General features: G+C 34.5%; 1 protein-coding gene across 2 annotated transcripts; it reads left to right on the top strand.

Moving 5' to 3' along the window:
- Positions 1-5840: 5840 nt before the first annotated feature.
- LOC110792603 (syntaxin-52) lies at positions 5841-11386 on the top strand. 2 transcript variants are annotated; one of them, XM_021997427.2, is made up of 7 exons: positions 5841-5998; positions 6640-6861; positions 7796-8001; positions 8116-8216; positions 8389-8433; positions 10851-10987; positions 11093-11386. In XM_021997427.2, the coding sequence occupies exons 2-6, from the start codon at positions 6644-6646 to the stop codon at positions 10974-10976; spliced, it is 696 nt and encodes a 231-aa protein (XP_021853119.2). In that variant the 5' UTR covers positions 5841-5998; positions 6640-6643; the 3' UTR covers positions 10977-10987; positions 11093-11386. The 2 variants fall into 2 exon arrangements, with proteins under 2 accessions (XP_021853119.2, XP_021853118.2); XM_021997426.2 differs by having other exon boundaries at positions 5842-5998; positions 6592-6861.
- The last annotated feature ends 8341 nt before the right edge of the window (positions 11387-19727 follow it).

Below are 19727 nucleotides of genomic sequence, written 5' to 3'. Positions count from 1 at the left end.
CCAAAGGAACGTGTCTGATATCTGAATTTTCCTAGGCCTAGCTGTCTATTATAGGGGGTTTGTGAAAGACTTTTCGAGCAAAGAAAAACCAATGACCAACTTGATGAAAAAGGAATCGAATTTCAAGTGAAGTGAGAAATGTGAGGAAACTTTCTAGATTTAGCTGTTGTCACGTCAATTGAAACCTTATAAGGCTAATTACCAAACCCATGACCTAGAGTTAACTGTTATGGTGTTATCTACGAATATTTGGAGACATTACCTTTATAGGGCAACTTGTAAGATCCTTACCGAGAACAAAAGTCCGAAATTTTGGCAATAAGGTCCAGTTGAATCTTGGGGACAACATTGAGAATGAGTATTTCTTTCCACCCTGCAAACGATAGACAAACTAAGATTACTAACGGAATATATGTTGAGAACGTGTGTTATGGATTTTAAGGGTAATTGGGAAGGCCGCCTAGGTTCGATTGAATTTTCGTGCATCAATAGTCACCATGCAAGCATTACGATGTCACATGTTGAGGCATTGTATGGAAAGAATTGTAGAAGTCTTACTTGTTGGAATGAGTTTAGTGATAATATTTTATTGAGGACATTATTCGTTGAGGAAGAAATACCCAAAGTTATTCCCTGAGATGAGTTACGAGGGCGTAACTCGTTTTCTTTAAGAGGGGTAGAATGCGATATAAATTCGCGCTTTTTACCTAATTTTATGGTGTTTTTATGCATTTTTATGCTTATTTTAGCAAATTATACAGGTCGATGCAAGTAAATAGATTCTTCGCGTAAGAAATAGGTGTTCATGAGTAATTCAAGAAACTTTAAGTTGGCAAAAGAGTGTACATAAATGCCACAAGTACTTCTACAATAAGAATAAGTTCAAAAGTTTGGAAAGATATGTGAATTTTCGTGTCAAGTTTCGGGACGAAACTTCTTTTAAGAGGGGTAGATTGTAATCCCCCGTAATTTCATTACATTTTATTTATATACTTTAACGTATATTTAACATATTTAAATAAGAATTTATGAATTTTGAAAATAAATATATAATTAACGTATATTTATTTCATTTTAAGTACGTTCTAAATATTTTAACGGTTTGTGCAATCAAAAATAATTTTAGAATTTTATGTTGAAAAGAAATCGAATTACGAAAACCGTTTGAATTTGGAAAACAATCCTAATTAGTTTGGATTCAAACAATTTTACTCAATCCTAGTTCTAACCCAAATTGGTAAAGCCCAAATAAATAAACCCAAAACAAACCCAAACCCCTTCCACGTGAAACCAAAGATCTCAAATCCCTCCTCTTGTTTCAGCATTCACGTAAAAGAACTCCTACTTCTCTCTTTTCCCTTGTCAGCCGCCGCACCACCCTGCCACCACCGCCGTGTCGCTGCGTCACCGGCCTCCTCTGCTTGGTAACTTCTCCTCCTTCCCTTCCCTCTTATTCTTTCTTGATCTCTTTCGCTTTTTGTTCTCTCACTCGTTGGTTCTGTTGATTCGAACCAGTACCTCCGCGCCGGGGTGTCGCGCAACCACCGTGCCCTCACTACTTCGTCACCGCCGACAACACCAGCCGACGACCCCCCTCTTGTTCTCCCTCACACTCACGAAGCCCTCCTTTTCGTTTGCCCTATACTGCACGCACAGGTCACTGCAGCCGCGAGTAACCACCGCTGCGCCACCGGCCAGCCGTGCTCCGTGCTCCATCCGTCGCTGCCGCACCACCTGTGCTCCGCCGGCCAGCCACTCCTCCTTATTTGGTTATTTCTTAAACCCTAAGTAAATTAAATGTTTTAATCATATGTTATTAATTTAATTTATGTTTTGGTTGAATTAAATTTATGATTTTTATGATTTAGTTTTGAATTTCAGATTTTAATGTTGAATGAGTGAATTGTTAATTTTCAGATTTCATGAATTATTTGAAACGAAAATTTGAATTATTTAAAGAATGAATTTTTAAGGATTTATTGATTTTAAATCATGGTAGGATGTTTATGAATTATTAAAGTTATGATTTTTATGATTTTAATCATGTTTTATTAATTCGAATTATGTTTTCTTGAATTAAAGTTATAGTTTTATGATTCAAATTATAGATTTCAGATTATACGAATTATATAATAAAGTTACTAATTTTCAGATTATATTATATTGGTTAAATTAGTGCCTTTAAGTAGTAAAGTGTGACTTTTGAGGTTTTAATGGCTTTAAATCATAATATAATGATTATATATTATTAAAGTTATTATTTTTATGATTTTGAAGATGTTGAATATATTTTGAGCAAGCTTTTAATTATTTTAGATTGCTGGAAATTTAAAAAGGAAAATTTATGGAAGTTTAAGATTTAGGATCCTTAATATAATTATTATTATTATGCTTGGAGGTTAATTAGTTAAGTTTCGATATTGGAGAATATTCTAAATATGCTTAGGATGCATTTAGAATGCTTTATTATGGTTGTCAATGATTAGAAATTGATTGGGATTATTTGTTGGTTGTTTTAGGCGGATAATTCTCTTTAGGCGACTTTTGAAAGTGTTAAAGTGGTCTATCAGTTTGTTTACACAAGGTACGTACATACCTGTGTGCTTGGAATGTGTGCTAATTGTTGAAACCATGTTGAATTATTGATGAACTTGGTTATGTTAATGTTGTTGATGAACTTAGTCAGGTTGAAATTGCATGTTTGATACTGTTGGATGAACATATTAAACCTTTATTGCATTTTGAGGATTATAACATGTTAGTATGGAAGATTGATACAAACATGTTCGATTGGGAACACTAGATTATTTAGTATATAATTCAGATCAGTTAATTGTTGTTCCCTTTTTAGCTTTTCACTACTTTATGAGGGCGGAGGACCTTATTTAGTAAGTTGAAACCTTATACCCATATTCAGGGGTTGATCAGTATTAAAGAAAAGATTGGAGTTAATTGGAATGAGTCTTGTTTGATGCCTTTGTGATCACTTACTCAATTCCAAGATAAAAACAGTTATAAATAAATGTGAGTTGCATGCCTTATGTGATTGTTGAGTCATAACAGGGTGTCAATTTGTAAATCATGTAAAGTGAAACTGAGTAGCAATAGCTTTAGACTGTGCACGTCTAAAGTGACGGACAAACAGGAGTTGGGGTTCATGGTGGTAGCCCATGGCCTTTCATTCGGACCGGATTGATCACCGCGTCCTATTTTCAGTCAAACGTTCCTCGATATCGCAGGTCACTGAGGTTACGGAGTCGCGCCCGTACCTCGCCTAGCTAGAAAACTCGGTCCATTGCCTATTTCAATTAAAATAATATTATTGTTATCAAAGTCTAGTCCAGTCTAGCTTAGTCTAGTCAAGTGTGGTATTCAAATTAATATGTGTCGTTTGCCTTTACTTATATTTCATCAGCATCATGTTATGATTGTTCGTTTAATAGAATCATGTTAGGATTATTATTGATTTAGTATGTAGTACTCAGCTTTGCTGATTACGTGCTTTTGCTTGTGCATGTTGATCATGGCTATGCCTTATTGATCCTGTGATGACCCAATCTTTGGTGAGCAGTCTCTAAGGATCAATAAGCATTGTCCATCTGCAGGTTTGAAGATGTTGCATCATTGGGATCGGGAATAGAGAGCTTGTATTTAGTTTTGATTTGCTAAGTTGACTTGGGTTTGTTTAATTGGACTTTAAACTGGTCGTACTATTTATATTTCCTTATTTTTCGTTTATTGGTTTTTGGGATTAAACCTGTAATCGATTATTTATAAACCTAAAGTTAGTTTTATGTTTTCCGCTGCAAAATTCTGAATAAGCCGTTACGTTTTCACACGGGCGATAATGCCTTGATAATTCTCTACGTTTTATATTAAAAGATTATTTTAGAAAAGAGAGAATTGTCGGGGTGTTACAGGGAATGGGTGCAAGGCGCCAGCACACGCCAGCGTAGGGAGCTGGACCAGCGCAGTGCGCTGCTGACGTGGCTTGAATGCCGCCAAAGCAAGGACGCGGGCTCCGTCCTTGTTTCGTCTTGTAGTGTTGTACTTGTTGTACGAATAGTACTAGGTTTGGCGTTTTGTATTTTCTTGGAGGTTAAGGCATCATTTAGCGTCTAAAAACAAGCCTTTCTCGGGTTTTGAATTCCGGTTTTACGGGACGGGGCCCGGTATGCTCGGTTTTATGGGTCGGCGCCCGAATTTGACTTGCCTTATATGATTTTGAGTGGAAAAGGCCTAGTAAAACCAATGGGATGGTCTACTAGATGAGATTGTACTTGGATTTTGAAATTGGATTTGGAAAGTTGTATTTTGTACCGAGAACCGAAAGGGGAACGGTCTCGGGGGTTGGATTTTGGATCTTGAATTTTGGAAGTATTCTTAGCAATTGAGATTTCCGCCTCGAGTTATTCCAATCACCTAATAAGGATAATGGTATCGTCATCATCCCAAAGGGGAGACACAAATTAGGTGTCTACACCTATATCTTCGTGGAACTGGCAATACAGCTTAGGATCTCGACTCTCAGCAGGAGATTTCATGGGAAAGGGTCGTTCAAGGCCAAACCTGGTCCCGACGTCCACTAGGATTGTGAGAAGGTCTGTATTGTATTTGAAATATTCTCTCTCTTGCGGACGTCCTCTCTTTTTCCCGGGAGAATTGGTATCATGCTCTTTCGAAAGAGCCCAAGTACCATTTACTCGTGGGACTTTCCTGTCTATCTTCTCTTTCTTCCCCGAGGAGTCTGTTGCCTCTCCAGCCTTTCCATCCTTGGACGCACTGCATATCTCTGTTGCATGAATAAAGGCTTCGGCCTCGTCCAAGACTTCAGCCATCGTTCGCACACTTTTCTTAACCAAGTCAAACTTGAATGATCCCTTCTTCAGTCATCTGATAAAATTATCAAAAGAGACGCCATCGGGCATATCTGGGATCTTTCCTACTTCCAGATTGAAGCGCTTAACATAGCTTCGCAAAGACTCGTCTTTTCCTTGTTGAATGCGTCCCAAGTGCATGCTTGTTTTCCTTTCTTCCTTGTATGCCATAATCACTAGGGCATCGCCCGTGGGCCGTGGCAATAACTAGTTTCACTTTTTAAATGTGGACGATTTGAATAACTATATTGTGTTAAATAATGCCATATTTCTAGAATGATAAATTATTTTTTACCACCTATAGAAATAAAAAAATTGTCTTTTACCACCTAGAAAACTAAAAATTGTATTTTACCACCTAAAAATAAATTAAAACTTATTGTTTACCTTCTAAAATGAAAAAATAGATAAAACCGTTATGTGGAGCCCACTAACTCAATATGCCTTCATTTTTATTTACACTCCCTTTATGATTTTCTTTAATCCTTCACCCTCTTCTTTTTTTTTTTTTTTTTTGAGGGAACCCTCTTCTCTTTATTGCCTTTGAATTTTGTCAATTTTGTGAATTAGTGGGAGGAAAAATTATGTGAATTCATGGAAAATGAGGAAGCATGGCAAGAGAAGGAAGTTAAATACGAAGTACATGAAATTGTGAAGAAAAGAAAATATCAGAAATATTACTGCTATTGTGCTCACTCACATAATAGTTTTATCTATTTTCCATTTTTAGGTGGTAAAAACAAGTTTTAATTTTTAGGTGGTAAAAAATAAATTTTCGAACTTTTAAGTGATAAAATCAATTTATTTTTTCTAGAATTCCTTTTTTAGATAGTATTTTTTTTATAAAAAGTAATCCATCCCAAATTTGAATCCAAAACCTATTTCAAATCCTAATTTGAATTTACATATCCACGTACGACCAAGAACAAAGTAATCATGCAATTAATAAAGTTTCACATGACGACAACCTAGACCAACAACTACTTCTCCTCCTTACGAAATTGCGTTGTTTCCTCTATACCCTCCTAAACACGCCCTCGCTTTCTCTCTCCTACTTTTCTGTAATTCTCGAAATTTTGATCCCTAAAGTCATCCAACACTCATTCAAACTTCAAATTCAGGTAATGTAATTGTATAATTGCTCCAAATTGTTGATTTCTCTTGCTTAATTCATTATTTGATCACCAAATTTCATGTAAATGTTCTATTTTGCGCTTAATTATGATTTTCATTTCTTGTTAGGGTTGCTAATTATCGACCTCCACTGCAGAAAATTGGAATTTTGTATGTGATTTTGCGTCAATTGTTGAAAATTTGACGAGTATGGGTTAAATTATTGCTATAAGTCCCTCATTGGGGAAATTATCAGAAACCCCTTTTTCGTTTTTGAGATTAGGGTTATAATTTAGGGTTTTAGAAGATTAATTTTCTGACCAATTGCTGCTAGTTCGTCGTACCAGGCAGGGTTCAGTGTTATGAATTTTTTAATATCTCTATAATTCGCCTATGGGTTTGTTTGATTTGATAAAGCTGGAATACTTGTAGTTTGATGCTGGAATCTTTGTTATGGATGTCTTACTTGATATTGTATCATCGTGATAATTTCTTGTGTGATTTCTGCTTCTGTAAACTGGATGAGATTGGGAGATGTCTTTTGTTCTCATGGAATTTGAAGTGTACAAGTTTTGTTGATATGATTCATTTTTTTCCCCAGGTGTTGGGTTGTTAATTTCTCTTTGAAATTATTTTATATTATTGTCAGCTGAATGGCATCTCTTTCCGAGTCATGGATGCGGGAATATAATGAAGCATCAAAGCTTGCGGATGACATAAACAACATGGTCTCCGAAGCTAGTACTTTGCCAGCAACTGGTACACAAACGCAACGTCATTTTTCTGCTACACGCAGAAAGATTACCATATTGAACACTAAAATAGAAAATCTGGAGTCACTTTTAGCAAAGCTCCCAAGCATGCAGCCTATGTAAGTATTTAAAGTTGAAGCAGCTGTTATTTGATTAATTTTTGGATGTGAACTTGTGTAGTGCAATGCTAAACTGTAACATGCTCTTATCGTGGACCAGTATGGCAGTATTCATAATCCTGAGAAGCATGCTCATGAATTGTTTTTGTTTTTTTTGTAATTTTTTCTCAATAAAAGTTCTTCAATGGCTCTTTGTGGTTGGATTCATATGATTTATTCCTGCTCTGCTTGAATAAGCCACTTTTTATGTCTTGAATATGAAGTTATGAACTACAAGTCCATCATTTCTTATAATATATCCCATTTAGAGTGTACCTTTTTCTTTGATCTTAGGTGAAACTTTTACCATTTATATTAATGATAAACATACTATGCAATGACAACTCTGGGACATAATACTGTGGAAGTACTATATTACATAGGCATGTAGGGAACTAGTAATGATCTCCATCATCTTAGGCATGCCAGATGCAAACTCATGAAGCAGATGTTGACTTGTTTTTACTTTAATTACTACGTAAGTACATAGTATGAGATATATGTTAGTAAATTCTTTATTCGCTCGAGGACTTGAGGTTTATGTAATTATGTGTATTTAGTAGTCCTATTTTCCCTTTTCTTTATCCCACTTTTTGGTGGTGTATTATTTTTTATTTATTATCTTTTGTCTTATGTGATGTAGTATTACTGGGCCTACAACTGTTGTTGGAAAGAAATAGGAATAATACATTTTTAGTTGGGGTTTGTCATCTTTCTGTTGTTAGAGACTTAAGAGTCAGAACCTTCTTAAGATTTGCTCTGCTCTGTTTTACCTGTAACCTCCTTGATCTTTTGCTTTCTTTCAACTTGTTATGAAATTGTGATTTTGATATAAATAATTCCAATGAGTAACAACAGTCTGACGGAGTGTGCTGATGCTCTCACATTGGTGCAGAACACCAAAAGAGGTGAATAGGCGCAATGACTTGCTGACAACTTTGAAATCCAAAGTCAGTCATATGGCGAACACTCTCAACTCATACAGTGCTGCATACAGGGACCGCTTACTAGGTCCGGATATCAAGTCAGACGATGTAGTGAAGAGAGCATCTAACATGGACAACCAGGGAATGGTAGGCTTCCAACGTCAGATTATGAGAGGTATGAAAAAAGAAGCTTATATATTACGAAGTAACTTTTATGAACTTTTTTTAAATCCTGTTGTTTATACAACCACACCTCATTTCCTCCCTGACGTGCTTGCTCCCTAAGCAGAACAAGATGAAGGCCTTGAGAAGCTGGAGGAGACTGTAATAAGCACAAAACATATAGCACTAGCAGTCAACGAAGAGCTTACCCTTCACACTAGGCTACTGGTAATGTTTCAATATCGCTCAGTATTTTTTTTTTAGGTGGCGTGAAGCCGTGAATTCTCTGTTGTACTCTCTGTGGGATTTGTATACTGCATATAAATGTTTACCTATAACCAATCTTTGGGGTAGTAACATCTATTTATAACTTCTATAAAATTTAATCCTTTTATTGTAGGATACGTTGGATGATCATTTGGAGTCGACAAATTCTGGCTTGCAGGTTATTTTCTTGTCTTTGTACTTTATAATTGTTTCCTTTTTGCATGACATCTCTTCTATATTTGCTTTCGGTGAAGTAGAGCCTAAAGTTATTTGTCTGAACATTGCAAAACAGTGATTGCAATGCTAATTAAAAGTGCGGGAGTTTGTTTCACACTTTTACTTATGGCATTATAATATTTGTTATGATCTGTATTCATAAAATGACTGGTAAAAAGCAATCTTTTGTTATTGTGGACCAGTGTTTAAAAAAGCGCGCTTAAGCTCTAAAGCGCGAAGCTCTAGGGAAAAACGCTTAATTAGGTCTAAGCAAATCCCTTGTGATTAAGCGCGCCGAAGCTTGCTTAAGCGCATGAAGCTCGCAAAGCACAAAAAGCGCGCTTTTTGGCGCTTCATTGAAATTCTTTTACTTTTTTATTACTTTACGTTGAAAGATTTTTTTATATGTTTTTATTGTATTTTGGACCACTCCCTATTAATCCTTAACAATAGAAAGTAGGCCAAGAGTCCAAAAGAAAAGGAAAAAGAAGAAAAGAAGAAGACAATAGTCCAACAGCCGGCCCTAGCTTCTGGATAAACACTATGTTATATGCTTTATTTTTGTTAAAACAAAGAGTAATATATTTTGGAAGCAAATCTAATGTTTATATATATTTGTGGTTACTTTAGTAAGATATATATGCATAATAGTAAAAAAAAACCTTTAATTCTTAAAAAGTGCGCTTCACTTCGATGAAGCGCGCGCCTTGCGCTTTGCACTTAAGCTCTAGGACTCATATCGTTGTAATGTGCTTTGCGCTCTTTTATACACGGTTGTGGACTGTGTTTTGGTAAGTTAAGGTGAATCTAAATAAGCTTCGGATACCTGACTGCTTGTAGTGCGTGCATATAAAATGAGAACAAAATACTTTTAAGAGCAAATGAGGTACTTGAGAGAAGTTTTTTTTTTTTTTTTGCAGCAACTGCCAAGTTATTTCCTTAAATTTATTATCCTGTTTTTATATCTAGAGTTATTGGCCTTGAATTGGCTTTCTCATACATAAGCCTTTTTTGTACTCCGTAAAATGTTCCAAATGTTGATAGATTGTCCCCACTCCCCAGTCCTGCCTTCTGAAATTTTCTGAAATCATGAGTGGTGGGCATATGAGTGACTTAACATTATTCGTCCTTAGGGTTTTCTTAATTAATCTATTTATTACTTTCTACTAAAAACACCAGGAATGACACATGTCACTTTTTGGTGATTTTTTTTTCCCACTAAAACTTTTTTTTTTTGGTAAGTAAGATAGAATTTCTAGGTCATTTGCAAACATGTCACTATAGAACAGAGAGTACAAGGACTCTCTAAACTACATAGGCCTCACAAAACAGCCTAAAAAAAACTATTTCCTACCAATTACATAGTAACGCTATCAAACCAATCCCTATCTAAAACACTAACTCTCTTTGGATTTCCAGCAAAAAACCTTTGTTTTATGTCACTTGTAACCATTTGTACAGAAATATCAACACGGCACAACCTGCTATGCCATAAGAATCTCGTTCCGTGCTTGCCAAATCTGGTATATCATTGCCACAGCTCCCATGACAAAAGTCCTTCTCGTGAAACTCTTTAATCTGTTTGCAGCTCTAATTGTACTTTGTAGAGTACACATTTGTGACCAAACACCAAGCCACTGCTGCAGTTTTTCACAACACTTCCTACTGTAAATGCATTTGGAAAAAAGATGCTCATGCGTTTCAGTTGCTGCACGATAGAGTAAGCATATACTATCTGACACGATGCCATAAGTGAGCAATATCTTTCGTTTTTAGCCTACCTTTGACAGCCAACCAAGCCATGAACCTGTGTTTTGGGACTGCAAGTCTCTCCCAAACAAAGTTATCCCAGTGACATATCTGGTTTTCCATCCGCAAAGCATCACAGGCTTTAGCGATGACGTACTTTGTCCCCTGCCCCATCTGAGCAGGAGCATAAACACTCCTCATTTTTTCTTTTACAGCACAAAGTCTCCTCCAATACCAGCTACTGTTGCTATTTGGGGGATATAAGCCCACCAATCCTGATTCTTTTTTCCCTTTTTATTCATTTATTTATTTCAATACCTTTTTATGGAAAAATATCAGTATATTAACTAAAAATCATTCCCTATTTATTTATTTGGTCTTCATTATAAATTTTCAGCTGTAATTTAATTTTCTCAAAGTATAATATTTGTAAAATCATTAAGTATATCACAACTTTATTAATCTTTTGAAAATCTGCCAAAATCTAATTTTAGAATATCCGTGCATGCATGGGACCTAATCTAGTCCAACTCTACGTTTCAGTTTGCATATCATTGATTAATGTATCGAGGGTTTAATTTTTCTGTGACGGTTAAGGATTTTAACTTTTATTCATGGCTTTTGGAGCAGCGCATTCAAAGGAGACTGGGCATGTTCAATAAACGCACCAAGGGCGGTTGCACCAGCTTGTGTCTACTAGTTATCTTGATCGTGGTTCTCATCCTTGTTGTATTGGCACTGATCAAATATTTGTAGGACTGTGTTCGGTAAGCTAAATTAATCTTTACTCATTTGAGACCTGAATTGACACCTTTTTTCTTTCTTTATTCATTCATTTTTACTCCGTAATATTTTACATTATTCTATTGCAGGTCCTGGGTAACATATTGAACTAGAAACTTTCAGTAGAAGTGTAGATACTGGGATCTGCAAATGATTTCACCACTATTTGACCTAGTTTTTGCAGTAATTACGGATTGGTCTCTGATTAGACAGTATCCATGAATAGTGTGTAAAGTATGCGTCTTTCTCATTCATCAAATTCCATCCTTCTGTATTATTCCTCTGAGAGGTCGATCATGATCTTGTTAAGTTAAATTCAGCATCTGCTGAAGTTATATGTAATGACCATCTGTTTTTTCAAGTACGATTGTGTTATTTCTTAATTCTTTTACGTCTTACTCTCGTATCACGGTATCAGTTATCACCCACGGCTGCATAATATAGGCACTAATGATATTGATGGCATTATTAATCAGTGATGTATGATAAAAGGGAAGAGATTATCTAGGAAGGGACAAGACTGCATATTTTTTTGGGGTAAAAATGATATTTCTGGTTGACCACAATTAGTTTCCAACTGAACTCTTTCATCACTTTCATCAAAAGAAAAATAAAAAAATAACTCTTTCATCACCACTTGCCCATCGAGTATGAACCGGGTTAGTTTGTTAATACACTCAAAACTATATGGATATCTATAATATCCCTATGTTTACCCAAATAAATTGTTTTATCTTTCCATTCTCAAATGTAGGGCAAGTTACTTAGGTTATTTATGAGATCTTTACACTCCATTTTAACGTGTGAATTGTCTAGTCTTAATCCAAAATTCTTAATGATCTAGTGCAATGTCAAGTTCATCTAAATTTTAAAGCATGGATTGAGAAGAAGAGTAGAATCACTGGAAAACATCAAAAGAAGTTCAATCAAAAAACGATAAATAAGGTCCCATACGATAGGTTTCAGGTTCAAATCCCCTCTCTTGTTAGTAATTTATTATTGCCCGTGTGGCTCATTTGTATAAAAAAATAAACGATAAAGTAGCACAATGACAATTGATGAAATATAAATGGAAAATGGTACATGGATCCGAAACTATATTTTAACGAGGTGTAAAAGGTTTTCAATAAGGTTGGATTATTTCGAGAAGGGCTTGTAAAAGTATGGTCAATGTAGTGTGTGCAACTAGTGCAAAAGTTATGGTAGAACAATTAAAGAAACATGAAGTATTATTGGATAATAGGATTATATTTTTAGAACATCGGGTGTCAGTTAGATACCAATACTAGTTTTTAGTTCTTCTACTAGATTAAATCCCGTGCACGTTCGGATTTTGATATTTTTTTTCACTAAATATTTAACTAAATATTTTCCAAACTACTGTATAGTTATAACACTAGATTAGGTCCCGTGCATGCACGGTTATTTGAAAATTATTAATTGACTATTTTTTTAACTGGAATATTTATCCCTTAAATCTATTGCGTAATTAATAAATCTCGAACATACTCATTTTATCATATACGGAGTAATATACAATTTTTTCTCTATTACATATTATATATTTTATATGTTTAATATGATGATTTGATCAAATTAAATATTTGATATGCTTAATATGAACAAAATATTGAGTAAGAATGTTTTTTTATTATTGATATGACTATCTGACTAAATATTACCAAAATTGTCTAATAATGTCATATTTAATAGTCCTATAATTTTTTCTATTTATAAACATTTATACAAAAGGAAAGAAAACAAAAATAGAATAAAGTAAATATTTTTTTCAGGAAAAGGTTTTTGGCGGGAAAAAATCGCACCAGGAATTGACACGTGTCATTCCTGGTGTCTCTTTTAGTATATAGTAATAGATTTTTAACATATATACTCGTTTAAATATATTCATCTAATATGCATATTATAACAATTTGACCAAAATATTGAGTGATATATTTTCCATTATTAATATAGCGTTTTGACTAAAATATTACAAATTTAGAATAATTATTATTACGTCGTATTTATTATTTCCATAATTTACAAACTAAAATTTGTTTCCATACATAAATAGTTATAAAAAAAGGTGAAAAATAAAAATAAAATAAAACAGATACTCTTTTTGGGAAAGTGGTTTTTGGCGGGAAAAAATCGCACCAGGAATTGACACGTGTCATTCCTGGTGTCTCTTTTAGTATATAGTAATAGATAACTCAAATTATTTATTCATGTTAGTTTTGAAACCTACTATTAAAAATTTGCAATCTACTTTTACCGGTTTCATAATCTCACGCCGTTTGAAAAAGAGAAAATTGAAATCTCGCAACAATAACGAATGGATCCTTAGACAATATGCTTTTGGCAAATTTGTCATCAACAACACCAATTACAGCTAGGGTGCTCCCAACAACACAACCTTTGACTAGTATTCAAAATAACACCAACTAAAGCGATGGGTGCAGCGAATGTCATTTATAACACCGGAGCCCTAAGATTTTGACGTGGCTAAAGTATATTTAAATTAATTTTTAAGGAAATATTGGTTTTTATTTCTTTATTTGACACACAAAACATATAAATATTGAAGTGACACACAAAACATATAACTATCACAGTCAAATCACTGCAAAATCCAACAATCAAACAACACACAAAACATCGTACAAATTAATCGCCGGTAAAATTGAAGAAATAATATGCATACTGAAGAGAGAAAAATATCGATTAATCATTAGTGTTGTTTTATAACGAAAAAGACCACAAATAAGCCTCTCAATAACACGTGTATCATTGATATATCGAACAATTGAAATACAAAAACAGCAAAGGGTCCGTAAGTATCGTTTTTTGTTTCCAGTTTTCTATTTTTGTTACCAAACTAAAACCAAAATATGAAAACAATAAAAGATAGTTTTTAGTTTTCAAAATCAACATGGTTACTATAAGTATGATTATTTTTAGTTCATTATTCAATCTAAATCATATGACTTACAAAATCAAATACTGGAAACTGGTAGTGATACCAAACAAGCCCTTTTATGAAGAAATAGGAAAGTTAGTTAAGTGATATTCTTTAAAAATGGAGCTTTTTAAAATTTGGTAGGTGGAGAGTTATGTAGGGGAATGAAAAAAGTGGAAAGGCGAGGAATAAAAAAAACGCAAACCCTCAATATCAAATAAAATAAAATAAAATAAATAGCTCCGACGGAATCTCAAACCCTCGGCGAAATATTGGGTCTCTGGCGTCATTGAATGACATTCGCTGCATCAAACCTTAGTTGGTGTTATTTTAGCTATTAGTCAAAGGTTTTGCTAATAGATGCACCCAAGTCATAGTTGATGTTAGATGTTAATTTCACCTATTCTTTTCATTTTAATTTAAGTTGCGTTATTGTAATATCCCGAATTTTTTAAACTCGATTAATTATGCTTAATTATTTTTATTTAGCTTAAAATTATTTTAAATCCTAAATTCAAACTTTATTTTTAATTAACGAAGTTTTATTTCGCTTGAATTTTTAATATTGCTATGCGATTTATTTTTCAGTTTATAATTCAAATTCATATTTACGAGTTTAACGCCCTTTTTAAATTTTAATTATTTTCGGATTTCTAATAATTTCGAAATATTCTTATTTTATTCGAAAATTAAATTTTACTTTTCGTTAACAATGTTTCCTATAAAAGATTATTTCAAAACTTGATTAAACATTTCTATTCCAAATAATTTTCTAATATAGCACCAATTTTCTGAATTTTTGCCTAAGTAATTGAAATTACGAAAATGCCCTTTTAAAGCCAAAATGCCATTTTTCTTCTTCTCTTTTACTCTCCAAGTACAAAGCAAGAATGAATAAATTTCTTCATTCCTCTCCTTCCCTCAATTCAGTCTTGATTCATTTTCCTTGTTCCCCAAGGATTTTAACTTCTCACTCACTCTACCTATCATTATAAACAGCCAAATTCTTTCAATTTTCTCAAAAAAAAAAAATCAAAATCAGTTATCAAAAACCGATTATCACTTCCCTTTTGTTTCCCTGCTTTGTTCGAACAACCACCACCATAGCTGCCCTCCTTCTTCCCTTCGCGACACCACCGTACTGCAACCACCATCACTTCCGAGCCACCACATCACCCAGAACCATCACCGCACCACCATACCTCCCCTTCTTCTCGGTCACCCACCTCCCTTGCCTCCCTCTTTCGTCCCCCCTACTGCACCAACGCAACCACGCCACCACTTCCCAGCCACGCAGCCACCACTATCGGCCACATCAGCACCTCCTGATTAAACCCCGCTTCCACCCCCACCATCGAGCCACCACAGCCACCCCCCGAAACCACCACATCACCGCACAAAAATCCCCTATTTTTCCCCTGTTTGCGCAACCACCTTCTCCCCCTCCTTGCTGTTCCGCCGCCGCGGAACCACCCCACATCCGTCGCATCTCCGGCGCGGCTATGGTGCTGCTGCGCCACCCAGGACCGAACCCAGCTCCCTCCTCTCTTTCCTCTGTCGTGTTTCCCTTCCCAGAAACCAGAAACCATAAACCAAATTTTGGTTTTACAACTTTGATTTTATTCTCATCCAACCCATATTCAGTTGGGCCATTCTAATCAATTGGGCTTTGGGTAAGACAAATCCTCATTTTCAGATTTTTGATTAATCAATAGTTATGTTTTAATGAATTTTTATATAATTATTATTTACTAATAAATTGCTAATTATTTTTCAGGTAGGATATATATTAATTATCGATTTTACTGAAATAAATTACTAACTTTATTTACCAAAAATGAAATTAAATAATACTCATGTAAATCGATTTATGAAATTTTGATTGAAATTGCGTTTAATAATATTTCGATAATTTATAATTTTTTTTTTATTAAATTCATTATTTCAAAATTCATTACCTATAAATTTATTATTTAGAAAATATTGGTTTTTTAAGTATTTATCAATTTAATACTAATTCAATAATTCGATATTTTGAAAGAAATTGGACTCGGGGCTCAGGAAGGACAATCCATGAGACAGGAAGTATAAAAACTACGGTTGAGGTAACGGTTATTGCTAGTACCCGCAATCCCTTCGAAATGTATTTATGAATGATGTTATGAATGATTGATGTTTCATAATGATGTTTTATGATTTGCGGGATTACAAGTATGATTTGATTGAATTGTTTTACAATAATGCAGCTTTATGCAAAGTATTGATTTAATGAATTATTATTCCTGAAAGAATGATTTTATGAAATAACGAGATTTAATGGTTTTATTGAACCACCCTGAATGAATGAAATTTTCCTGATTAATGTTCTATTAAAATAAATACAAACATGATAAATGAAAGTGTAAGAACTGGTCAAGTTCCCCTGATATGGAGCCCAGGCTCCCCCTGATAAGAAGCACTGGCTTCCCCTGATATGGAACTAAGGTTCCCCCTGATAAGAAGCACTGGCTTCCCCTGATATGGAACCAAGGTTCCCCCTGATAAGAAGCACTTTCTTCCCCTGTTATGGAGCACTTGCTCCCCTTGTTATGAAGCACTGGCTTCCCCTGTTCGTAGGAGACGTCCTACCATGTTCCTGTAAAGTCCTGACGACCAGAATAATACGGTTAAAAGGAAAAAGATTAATGAAATGATGTTCCTGAAATGATGTTCCTGAAATAATGTTCCTGAAATGATGTACCTGAAATGACGTTTCAAAAATTATGTTTCTGAAATGATGATGCTTCTGAAATGATGATTTATTAAATGTTTTACTATATTCTATTCTCCCTGTTTATTAAATAAAATGAATTGAAATGATGTTACGATGCTAGGGTAACTCGTTACTGAGTCTTCGGCTCACTGTTTTGTTTTCCGTTTTAGGTACTGATGGGGACCACGGAAACGAGTAGTGGCGAGGATTTCACTATTACAATGTTCACCTAAGTTAATGTTAAGTTGTAACAAGTTTAAGTAAAGATTCTTGATTAAGTTACGTACTTTTATTAAGGAATAAAAAACGATTATTATGTTAATTTTGGAGTTTAATAGCTTATGATTGATGCTTGCCTTGTAATTCCCAAGAGGGAGTTACGACAGTAATGTCCCGACCGAATTAAGTTAATTCCGCTTCTAAGTATTCCTTAATAAGTGAATTAGAGGTCGGGGCGTTAAAGTTTGGTATTTAGAGCCAAGGTTCTGGACCATAAGTGCTAAACCTTACGGGTTACGCACGAAATATAATTCATTAGGCTTTAAGAAAAGAGTTTTAAGGAATTAGTAAAGAATATGTTAAAATCAAGTCAAGTTAAAATGAAATGAGTGAGAGCGTAGGAACGCACGGGATAAAAGGGATTTAATTCTTCTGTTATTTATGCTTTCTTGATTGAATGTTATGCGAAATATCAACTATCGAGATTACTAACAATGCCACGAACGAAGCTCACAAGCGCAACATTCACGATGGCACCAACGCTAATATTATTTTAATTTTGCTCTCTCTCGCTTTGGATCCGAACTTCCCTTGTTTTCATGTTTATGATGTCATGTTATGAGTTTCCTACCCTAGACAGACTAGGAAAGTTTAAGCATTACTGATTTCTTGGAAGAAGTTAAGTTAAGCATGGTTCGAACTCAAAGATTTTGTGGATACGAATTGTTTTGAGGAATTTTCATGGTTATAAAATCTTTAAGGATAGTATAAATGTTAAGAGCACCAAGCGAGCATAAGGTTGTATTTCATGAGTGGTTGATCACTAATTAATTAAGTGAAGATTATTCGAAGTTTAAAGTGTTCAAGTTATGAATAAAAGTGATTCTTGGGTTACCTTTCCGATGAATGTTTTGGTGTTTATAAGTACAAAAGTCTAGTATCTAAAAGATGATTGCTATGCCTCTATTAAGGAAGCTAAGAAGTTATATAGGATGTTATGAACCCAACATGAGTTGACACATGAATAAGATCTTGAAGATTTTATCAAAAGGAGTTATCAAGAATTAGTTATCAAAAAGGTTGAATGATAGAGTATCGAAAGAGCATGAGTTTGTATTTCGTAAGTGGCGAATCAACAATTAAATCGAGGTTTAAAGCATTGAAGTTATCGATTCTTAGTTTACCTTTCCACATCATTTATAAGGATTTTTTTATGTATTTATCTGAAGGGATGCTTGATTATCTCCATAAAGAAAGCTAAGCGAAAGAATTTAAGGTTTTTGCAAAATGTTATGTGGAAAACATGATTTATGGTGAAAATATGGAATTGAGTTTGCATATAAAGCTTTGAGGAACTTACCAAAATAAGTTATCGATAATTAGTCTATCTATGATGTTGATGATATCAATGAATGTTATGAAGTTCGAAAAGAATTATGAATGATTGAGGAATGCAATGGAGTTAAGAAAAGAAATCGACGAAATGACATGTCTGTAAAACCAGGTAGTCTGAACTAAGTTTCTGGAACCTAGATTGTTTCTGATAAAGGCACGTGTTGTTAGGTTATGATACATATGAATAAACATAAATCATGCGGAAAAACCATAAGGCCAGGAAACATATTATTTACGCATAATCATTTAGCATAATTCATATGCATACACTTTGTTGCGTGCCCTCCCTAGCTGCGCCCGAACCGAACAAGAACAAGTCTTTAGGACTCCAAGTGTCGTCCCTCCGTAGATAGTCCACAGCACGTCCGGATCCGCCTTAAGATTGACCAACTAGAATCGCCCTTAAGGTACTATATATTTTCGGCTAATAGGGCAAGAATATGGCTGATTTTTCTACTTAAAAATCTTAGCTTTTTATTGTTTGAATACTTGAAATCCTCTATGTAAAATTGTAACGCCCCGACCTCTAATTCAATAATTAAAGCATAATTAGCAGCGAAATTAACCTAATTGGTCGGGACATTACCAGCCGTAACTTCCTTTTCGGAAATTACAAGGCAAACATCAATCATAAGCCTTTAAATACTCCAAAAAAAAAAAATATAATAATCCTTTATATTACCAAAATGAAAGTACATAACTTACTAAAAGTCTTTAATTAAAATTTTTAAACTATTAGAACCGTAAACATAAACTAGGTGGATAATATTAAAGTGAAACTCCTCGCCACTACTCGAGTCCATCATCCCCCGCAGTACCTAAAACGGAAAACAAAACGGTGAGCCGAAGACTCAGTAACGAACTATTCTGGCAGCGTAAATTCATTTCAATTCATTTTATTTAATAACACAGGGAGAATAGAATAAGTAAAACATTTAATAAAACATCATATTCAATTCATTCATAAACTTTGCAATTTAACATGCTAGTTGTCGGCAAGTACGAACCGTGAAGGATTCTCCACTGGGCCTGGGGCCATAAGAGCCTGGGCTCATCATCGTAACATGGGCCTGGGCCCTGAGCCTGAGCTCGTGATCCATGGGTGGACAGGTGTCCGTGGTGCATGCATGACCGATAGATAGGAAGATGGTAGTTTATATACCGCCAGACAAACCAGGTCTTTCACTTTCATTTATCATGTTTTATGTATTTTTACCAAGCCTTGGCTTGTATTTTAGTTGAAACAACCTAACTCTTTGTAGATCATAAAGCATCATTTGGATCTTGGGATCCATAAAACATCATTTCATTCGTGGCATCATAAGAACATCATTTTATGAGAAAACTCAATCAAATCATATTATAACGAATAATTCAAACAAATCATAATTCATTCCCA

Source organism: Spinacia oleracea, chromosome 1 (genome assembly GCF_020520425.1).
Source record: "Spinacia oleracea cultivar Varoflay chromosome 1, BTI_SOV_V1, whole genome shotgun sequence".
NCBI classification, from domain to species: Eukaryota; Viridiplantae; Streptophyta; class Magnoliopsida; order Caryophyllales; family Amaranthaceae; genus Spinacia; species Spinacia oleracea.
This window is presented reverse-complemented; position numbering and strand designations above follow the sequence as displayed.

What these genes read in the sequence shown, in the direction of transcription:
- LOC110792603 (XM_021997427.2), top strand. Translation starts at nt 6,644, where the DNA reads ATGGCATCTCTTTCCGAGTCATGGATGCGGGAATATAATGAAGCATCA. An exon ending in CCAACGTCAGATTATGAGAG is followed by an intron (nt 8,002 to 8,115) that starts GTATGAAAAAAG and finishes CTCCCTAAGCAG; the next exon opens with AACAAGATGAAGGCCTTGAG. An exon ending in CGACAAATTCTGGCTTGCAG is followed by an intron (nt 8,434 to 10,850) that starts GTTATTTTCTTG and finishes CTTTTGGAGCAG; the next exon opens with CGCATTCAAAGGAGACTGGG.